This window comes from Meles meles, chromosome 11 (assembly GCF_922984935.1).
Source record: "Meles meles chromosome 11, mMelMel3.1 paternal haplotype, whole genome shotgun sequence".
In the NCBI taxonomy this organism is placed as follows: domain Eukaryota; kingdom Metazoa; phylum Chordata; class Mammalia; order Carnivora; family Mustelidae; genus Meles; species Meles meles.
The window spans coordinates 35,991,670-36,001,294 of record NC_060076.1 but is presented as its reverse complement, the minus strand read 5'-3'; the positions used below and the strand labels follow the sequence as shown (position 1 = coordinate 36,001,294).

The 9,625-nt window shown below is 44.0% G+C and overlaps 1 protein-coding gene across 4 annotated transcripts in view; it reads right to left on the bottom strand.

Moving 5' to 3' along the window:
* Nucleotides 1–5,842: 5,842 nt before the first annotated feature.
* The window catches only part of GNE (glucosamine (UDP-N-acetyl)-2-epimerase/N-acetylmannosamine kinase), a 49,135-nt gene continuing 45,352 nt past the window's right edge, over nucleotides 5,843–9,625 (bottom strand). For all 4 annotated transcript variants that reach the window (XM_046023575.1, XM_046023577.1, XM_046023578.1 and 1 more), the window contains 2 exons: nucleotides 9,247–9,363; nucleotides 5,843–8,015 (listed from right to left, as the gene is read on the bottom strand). In XM_046023575.1, the coding sequence (XP_045879531.1) occupies nucleotides 7,780–8,015; nucleotides 9,247–9,363 (353 nt within the window). In that variant the 3' untranslated portion in view covers nucleotides 5,843–7,779. The remainder of the gene's footprint in view (nucleotides 8,016–9,246; nucleotides 9,364–9,625) is intronic.

The window sequence follows — 9,625 nt, the reverse complement described above, 5'->3', positions numbered from 1 at the left end:
GGGTAGTCTCTTGATGGGGTTACCTGGACCGGTCTTGCCTCCCACACCAGCTGGGATTCCTGAGGGTAAATGTGGCAGCTGTAAAAGATCAGTCAAGTCTGACTCTCCCCAGATCAAGACTGGTGACGATGACGGAAAGTACTGCTGTGAGACTTCCAAAAGCTAGATCATAAAAGGCAACACGGCTTACCAGCTGGTTTGTTGAAACATGCAAGCTACACAAGCTGGTAGTCCTTGTGTCACCATATCAAAATACTACCCTGAAGCCACAATCTGTGATGAAGCCCAAACCAGCCCACACAGATCGTGAAACTATAAGCAGAAATGCCTGGCCAGTCCCTAGTGTTCTAACCTCTTGCTACTCTGGCTCTAGCCACTTTTAACTGCAAATGCATCAGATACTGTGAGTCTGGATTGCCAAAGCAGAGCCTTTCCTGAATTTCCAGTCCGCAGAAACCATGAGAAAAATGATTACCGTTTGAACCTCTAAGTTTTGGGGTGGTTTGTTCCAGAGCAGTAACTTACAACTGTTTCTGATGCCTCCGTTACCCACGTGGGGCTCCATAAAATGGGAGTTGCTCCAGGAATGTTTTAGAAAACTAAAACATTTAGTTTTAAACTTTCCTTGGGGCCACTTTGCTTTTTATTTTTTTATTTTTTTTTTTTAAAGATTTTATTTATTTACTTGACAGAGATCACAAGTAGGCAGAGAGGCAGGCAGAGAGAGTGAGAGGGAAGCAGGCTCCCTGCTGAGCAGAGAGCCCAATGTGGGACTCGATCCCAGGACCCCGAGATCATGACCTGAGCCGAAGGCAGCGGCTTAAACCACTGAGCCACCCAGGCGCCCCCCACTTTGCTTTTTATGTCCAACTTTAAATGTTATTTAACACAGTGTGAGAAGTTCTAGCCAGAACAATTAGGAAAAGGGAAAGGAAAGGAAGAAAGAAAAGACTAAGTCCTGAAGAAGTAAAGCTGTCAGTCTTGGCAGATAATATGACATTATATTTAGAAAACTAAAGACCAAAAAATGCTGAAACTAATAGATTCCATAAAGTTACAGGACATAAAGTCAGTATACAGCAGTCTTTTGCATTTCTGTACACTCGAACTACCAGAAAGAGAAATTAAGAAAACTATGCCACTTACAGTGGCATCAGAAAGAACAAAATACCCAGGAATAAATTTAAACAAAGATATGAAAGACCTGTACAACTCTGAGATTAACAAAGGAAATTGAAGACAAATAAATGGAAAGATACTACATGTTTACAGATTAGAAGATTATTAAAATATTCACACTACCCAAAACAACTTAGAGAATCAGTTCAGTCTCTCAAAAATTCCAATGGCATAATTTAAAACAATCCTAAGGAGTGTCTGCCTGAGTGTAAACCAATTCTTGGTTTCGTCTCAGATCAAGATCTATGGTTGGGAGATTGAGCCCCTCATCAGGCTCCGTGCTCAGCGTGGGGTCTGCTTAAGCCTCTCCCTCTCTCTTTGTCCCTCTCCCCACAACCAAATAAATAAATATCAAAATAAGAAAATAAAGCAATCCTAAAGTGTATGGAACCCCAAAAGACCCCAAATAGCCAACACAACCTTGAGAAAGAAGAAAGCTGGAGGCATCATGCTCCCTGATTTCAACTACATTACAAAGCTATAGTAATCAAAACAGTATGCTCTAGATCAATAGAACAGAACAGAGTTTAGAAATAAAACCACGGGTGTATGGTCAGTTAATTTATGACAAAGGTGGCGAGAATATAATTGAGAAAGGACCATCTCTTCAGTAAATGGTGATGGGAAAATTAGATCACTATCGTAAAACATGCAAAGATTGACTCAAAATGGATTAAAGACTTGAAACCAACAGGCTGTAAGCTCCTTGATGTCAGTCTTGGGTGATTTTTTGAATCTCACCCCAGAAGCAAAAATGAACAAATGGGCCTACAACAAACTAAAATCTTCTGTACAGCAAAGGAAACCAACAAAAAAATGAAAAGGCAACCTGGTGAATGGGAGAAAGTATTTGCAAATCATATCTGCTAAGGGGTTAATATCCAAAATATATTTTAAAACTCCTATAGGGGCGCCCTGGGTGGCTCAATTAAGCATCTGCCTTCAGCTCAGGTCATGATCCCAGGACCCTAGGATCAAGCCTTGAGTCAGGCTCCCTGCTCAGCCGTGGAGCCTGCTTTTCTGTCTCCGTCTGCCTGCCGCTCCCCCTGGTTATGCTCTCCCTGTCAAATAAGTAAATAAAATCTTTAAATAATAAAAACTATAACTCAGGACACCTGGGTGGCTCAGTTGGTTAAGCATCTGCCTTCGGCTCAGGTCATGATCCCAGGGTTCAGCAGGGAGTCTGCTTCTCTCTCTGCCAGCCCCTCTGCTTGTGCGCTCTTGTTCTCTCTCAGATAAAGTCTTTAAAAAAAAATAAAAAACTGCTATAACTCAATAGCCAAAACAAACTAAAAACCCAACTAAAAATTAGGGGATCTGAACAGACATGTTTCTAAAGATACACAGATGGCTAACAGATAGATGAACAGTTGCTCAGTATCCCTCATTAGGGAAATGCAAATCAAAACCACAATGAGATTAACACCTTGTACCTGTTGCAATTTGTCTATTTTTTCATACACACACGCTGTCATAATGAAGTACAATTCAGCCATAAAAAAGAACGGAGTATTGCCATTTGTGACATGGATAGACCTTGAGAGCAAAGTTAGAGACAATTACTGTGTGATCCCAATTATATGTGGAATCTGAAAACCAAAAACCAACAACCGTGCTCACAGATACCGAAGACCAGTAATAGACCAGTGGTTGTCAGGGGTGAAGAGTGAGGAGGGGGGAGGTGAACTGGGTAAAGGGAGTCGGAAGATGCAAATGTCCAGTTATAGAAGTCATGGGGCAGTGATGTAGAGCATGGCAAGGAGAGTCGGTAGCGGACGCCCACCTTGTAGACAGTGCCCGTTCAGCCCCCCAGCGCTGCAACAAAGGGAACATCGCAATAAGGTGAGTCAAATGAGTTTTCTGGTTTCCCAGAGCATATAAATGTTTACACTGTAATCTGTGAAGTGTGCAACAGCATTATGTCTAAAAAACGGACATACCTGAATTTAAAAATACCAGCCATCATCGGAGCTTTCAACGAGTTGTAATCTTCTTCTGTAATCTTGCCGGACTCATCAGGGTGTTGGCTGCGGAAGGCTGGGGTGGCTGGGCCAAGTTCTTAAGACAGTGAAGTCTGCTACATTAGTTGACTGCTCCTTTCACAATTTCTCGGTAGCATTTGATGCTGTTTGATAGCGTTTTGCCCACAGAATTTCTTTTGAAAGTGGAGTCCATTCTTTCAAGCCCTGCCGCTGCTCTGTCAACTGGGTTTACGCACTCTGTAAATTCTTTGTTGTCACTGCAGCGGGCTGCACGGCATCTCCACCAGGAGCAGATTCCATCTCCAGAAACCACTTTCTTTGCTCATCCATAGGAGCAACTCCTCATCTGTTAGAGTTTTATCCTGAGATTATAGCAATTCAGACACATCTCCGGGCTGCCCTGCTAATTCTAGTTCCCTTGCTATTTCCATCACATCTGCACTTCCTTCCTTCACTGAAGCCTTGAATCCCTCAAAGTCATCTGTGAGGGCTGAAGTCAGCTTCTTCCAAACTGCTGTTGCTGTTGCTATTTTGAGCTCTTCCATGAGTTATGAATGTTTTTTTATTTAAGTAGGCTCCATGCCCGGGATGGAGCACAACAGGGGGCTTGAACTCACAACCCTGAGGTTAAAACCTAAGCGGAGACTAAGAGTTGGGACACTCAACTAAGTGAACCACCCAGGTGCCCCACAAATATTCTTAATGCCATTGGGAATGGTGCATCCTTTCCAAAAGGTTTATCAATTAACTTTGCCCAGATCCATCAAAGGAATCCCCATCCGCGACAGCCGTAGCCTGACGAGATGTATTTCTTAAATAAGACTTGAAAGTTGAAATGACTCCTCAACCCATGGGCTGCGGGGTGGACGTGTGTTAGGTTTGAAAACAACACTCATGTTACTGTACATCTCCGTCAGAGCTCTTGGGTGACCAGGTACCTTGTCAATGAGCAGCAATATTTTTTTTTAGGGTATCTTTTTTTTTTTTTTTAATTTGAGAGAGAGAACACATGCAGTAGGGAGAGGGAGAAGCAGACTCCCTGCCGAGCAGGGAGCCCGACATGGGGCTCGATCCCAGGACTCTGGGATCACGACCTGAGCCGAAGGCAGATGCTTAATGACTGAGCCACCCAGGTGCGCCGAGCGGAACTTCAAAAGGAATCTTTTTTTGTCTGAGCAGGAGGTCTCAACAGTGGGCTTAAAATTAAGTTCAGCAAGCCATGTTGTAAACATGTGCTGTCATCCAGACTTTGTTCCATTTACAGAGCACAGGCAGACAGATTCAGCGGAATTCTTAAGGGCCTGGGATTTTCAGAATAGTGTGTCAACACAGTTTCAACTTAAAGTCACCAGCTGCATTAGCCCTGAGCAAGAGAGTCAACCTGTCCTTTTGCAGTTTGAAGCCAGGCATTGACTCCTCTCTCCTTTCTAACTCTGAAAGTCCTAGAAGGCATCTTCTTCCAGTAGAAGGCTGTTTCATCTTCATTGAAAATCCGTGGCTTAGTGGAGCCACCTTCATGAACGCTCTTAGCCGGACCTTCCAGACCTTGCTGCAGCTTCTGCATCAGCACCTGTGGCCTCGCCTCGCCCTTTGATGTTACAGAGACGGCTTCGTTCCTTAGACCTCAGGAAGCAATCCCTGCTAGCTTCCAGCTTTCTCCTGATGCTTCCTCACCTCTCCCAGCCATCACAGAACTGAAGAGTTAGGGCCTTGCTCTGGATGAGGCTTTGGCTTAAGGGACTGTTGTGGCTGGTTTGATCTTGTATCCAGACCACTGAAACTTTCTCCATAGCAACAATAAGGCTGTTTTGCTTTCTTATCTTTTTTGTGTTCACTTGCGTAGCACTTTTCATTTCTTTCAGGAACTTTTGCATTCACAGCTTGGCTATTAGGCGTGAGAAGCCTAGCTCTGGCCTGTCTCAGCTTCTGACAGGCCTTTCTCACCCATCTCTAGCTTTGATTGAAAGTGAGAGATGTCTAACTCTTCCTCTCACTTGAGTACACAGAGGCTCCTGCAGGGTATTAATTGCCCTAATTTCAGTATGTGTCTCGGGGATAGGGAGGTAAGAAGAGAGGGAGAGAGATGGAGGCATGGATGGGTCAATGGACCAGTCGGACCACAGACCAGTTAGGGTCCCACATGGGTGCAGTTCGTCGTGCCCCAAACACAGCGGTAACATCAAAGATCACTGATCACTGCAACAAAAAAGAAGTCTGAAATACTACGAGTATTACCACAAGATGACAGAGACGCAGAGTGAGCAAATGCTATTGAAAAAGGGTGCCAAGAGACTTGTGTGATGCAGGATTGCCACAAATCTTTGTAACAACACATTATCTGTGAAGCGCAATAAAACGACGTATGTCCGTACTATATATATGCCTATACTGTGTATTTGAAAGCTGCTACAAGAGTAGATCATACACATTCTCGTAACAAGAAAGAAAAGTTCTGCATGTACGGTGATGGTTCTTTTACTGTGGTGATCATTTTGCAATATATATAAATGTTATACATTAATGCTCCCTATTATCAAAAAAATTGTTACGGTTAGGAAATTCATATTAGATACCTTAAGAAGTTACATGACCTTCAAAAAGCAAGCAGTGGAACAAAATAAATCTCTTCTAGAAAGGGATTTTAATTAGAGAGTTGATTAAGAAAACAAAATGCAAAAATGTTAGGCTTTCCAGAGAAATATATTTATTTTTTCTTTAGAATTTGGCTCAGAACAATAACATAAAAATATTTACATTAAAATAAATTAATATGTGATTATTTAAGCATATGCAATAATTACGTTGGAATATATTAGCCTTTCCGTGAATTTAATAAAAACTAAGATTTGGTTTTAGATTTAGTACCATCCTTCCAAATAATTTGGTGTGAAACTTGGTAGCAGTGCACCTATCTAGTGGACAGGGCAGTCAGAGATGTCGCTAAGGGACAACCAATGCCCTTCACAGTCCGCCACCTCCCTCGGGGCGCTGATGGCCAAGCGACCAGCTTCCTTCCTAGGAATCACTGTGGAATTTTTCAACAATAACCAAGATGTGGAGATTATTTCAGGGCTAGTGGAATTCTAAGAATCAGCCAACCTATCTTTTCACATTAACCACCAGGAAGGAAGTGGCAATATTGATTCTTTATTTTGTATGCTAAACACCGAAACAATGCAAACCTTCAGGTCTTCCTAAAATTAAAATCTGAAAAACATGCGTATGCTTTTTTAGATCATCTAAAAGTACCCATAAAAACCTGTCACTGGACCAAATACTGTATTGGCAAAATGTCCACAGCATAGAGGAATATTTGATTAAGTTTATCATTGAAGAACAGCATCAAAGACAAATTGAGTCAGTCTTACTGAAGCTGTTGGTAGTATGAAGTAAATCAAGATATATTCACATTTTGCAAGTTTCTTATCTGAGAGGTTGTGTGGGGTAGCAGAAAAGCAGAGGGACCTGGGATCAAACCCTGCTTCTAAGACTCACTAGGCACAAGGCTTTAGGTAATCACTGCAGCACACCAGGACTTAGTTTGGGGCTGTGTAAGACGGAAATGAGGACATCTACCTCCCAGATTGTACGAATTAGGAACAATGTGTATGAAGCACCTAGTTCAGAGCCCGGCATCCAGTAGGCACTTAACAAATGGAGGGTCTTCGTATTTCTTCTAGGTTAAAATTGATAGTAAGAACCTTGGCCTTTGTATCCTGACACCAGTGAAAGCACAGGATCTAATTCAGCCAGAATGCAGATTCACAGCTACGAGCTCCACAAGTATTCCCTTAATGGATACTGCAAGGTCATACTCAACATTGGCAGGAAAGGTTATTGAAGGGAGAGGTATCTGTGGGTCGCAAAGATCCTTTGGGGATGGTTAATCTCCTTGCAGAGGCTCTAAGTCCTAGTGGCTTCTCAGCTGTCCTTAAGAAGATAAGGACAAGGTCAAGAAGGTGACTCATTCAGATCCCCAAAGTTGTTAAAGATTCTGCAAGGGTAATAAATAACAGCATTAAGCAAACAACATTTGGGGATGACAGAGGTGTCCAATGTCTTGACTGCAGTGATGGTTTCACAGGGGTATACATATGTCAAAGCTTATCAAATTGTACACTTTTAAAAATACCTCAGGAAAGCGGTTTTTTTAAAAAAGTTTACTTAAGCCTTTCACAGTGAGATTTCCTTCTGTTTCCTGACCGGATCCCTTTCTGCAGTCGGAGTTTAGGGCCAGAGGAGGAAGGATGAACGATCTACACTCCAGTCTTGAGGCCCCGCCTCAGGCAAGGCCTGTGGGTCTACGTGGTCCGTCTAGTAGCAGAGCCCTGAGGCGTCCTTGTCTACTGTCACAGCAACTTTGGCACAGAAGATTGTGACTGGTGCTTAGAGGGTTTGAGCTGAAATGACCCCAGAAGGAGCAGCATCTACAAAAAAATGGGGGTTGGGAAAGGTGGCTTCGGAAGAGGAGACTAACAGCAAAAATTTAACTGCCGAAGTCACCTGCCAAATACCAAATTTAAATACCAAATCTGCTTTTTAAGAAATGCTCATCTAAAAAACAACCTGATTCCACGAAGAAGCTCAGAGTCTCAGTCCGGGTACACCCCTGGGAGGCCTAGCAGATCCTGCGAGTCGTGTAGTCCAGAACCATGCTGGCAGCACCGAGCAGCGCAGGGTCTACCAAATCAGACACCACCACGTCCACATCCTGAACCGAGGACAAGGCTTGCTGGCGGATGACGTCTTTGACAGTGTGGATGTAGTGACTGGCGAGAACTCCAGAGAGGATCACAAGGGAAGGATTTATGGTGTGGAGGATGTTCACAACCCCAAGACCCAAAGCCGTTCCAGCTACAAGAAAACAAAAAAAGAAAGTACATCTTGAGAGCCAAATCAAGCCTGGGTGGCTCAGGTCAGGACTGGGCTCCATCCAGCACTGGGCTCCTTGCTCAGTGGGGGAGTCAGTGGGGGGAGTTCGTCCTTCTCCCTGTACAGCTAGCTGGCTGTACCCCCCCTGCTAGTACACTCTTTCTCTCTAACAAATAAAATCTTTAAGAAACAAAACAAACGAAAAAACCACCACAACAAAAAACCCGCCAGAGGATGGTAGAGAAGAGTCAACAGCCCAGAATACTTAGTACATTCTCACTACGTAACAGAAAAGTGGTGGTTGTAAAGAGATGTGTGATTTATTCTTCTTCTTCTTTTTTTTTTTTTACTTTTTAAGGATTTTGTTTATTTATTTGACAGAGAGACGAGAGAGGAAATATAAATGGGCAAGTGGGAGAGGGAGAAGCAGGCCTCCCGCCAAGCAGGGAGCCCAACGTGGGGCTTAATCCCAGGGCCCCAGGACCATGACCTAAGCCAAAGGCAGATGCTTAATGGCTGAGCCACCCAGGCACCCCATGATTTATTCTTTTTTTTTAATTTTTTTTATTTTAAAGATTTTTATTTATTTATTTGACAGAGAGAGATCACAAGTAGGCAGAGAGGCAGGCAGAGAGAGTGAGAGGGAAGCAGGCTCCCTGCCGAGCAGAGAGCCCGATGCGGGACCCGATCCCAGGACCCTGAGATCATGACCTGAGCCGAAAGCAGCGGCTTAAACCACTGAGCCACCCAGGCGCCCCCCATGATTTATTCTTAATATGAGAAAATGATGTTTTGCTTTGAAATTTTAAAAGCTAGGTATTAAAAAATAAAAGCTAGGTATACTATATACTATACCATATGATCTCTACTATGTTTAAAAAAAAAAGGATAGACTGGAAGGAAATGTTAATAGTTCATCTCTGAATGGTTAAAACTTGAAGTGATACTTTTTCTTACTCTCCTATAACATGAACAAGTAGTTTAGGACAAGTGGTTTATTCTTAGTCGTAAAACGAAACAAAAAACCTGTTTAATAACGGCAGTGCTGCCAAATACCTCGAATGCCATTCCCTTTTTCTCTCTCAGAAAGCAGGAAAACACCTCCGAACACACATTCCAGAGCGCTGGTACCAAGGGAAGCTGGGTGTGTGCGGGAGCCCTGGGCAAGCTGAGGGCCCCTCTATGGCAGGGCTGCCCGGAGCCACACCCTCACCTGTTCTCAAGATGCTCTGGGCCTTGACGTTGCCAAGTTTCGCAGCTTGGATGAGATGGGCCGCGCTCACGGCCTCATCTTTCGGCACTGACATCCCTTCCACCAAGAGCAGGTCCTCTGAGCAGAGAAGAGAAGCAGCAGTCATTAGGAAGCTGCAGGGGGCCGGGCTGAGAAGTCCTCCTGCACCCGCGGGCAGCAAGCCCTCCGACCAGAGCCTCCTAGCCAGCCCTCGAGCTTCCCACTTCTCACTTCCTCATGCAACAGAGGCTCGTCTATTTCTCTCCTTCCTCGATCCAGCCCAGGTGCACGTCCCGTTACTTGCAGCCGCCCCCCACCACAACCATTCTACGGCAGCGCCTACAGCACTGACATGGACAGA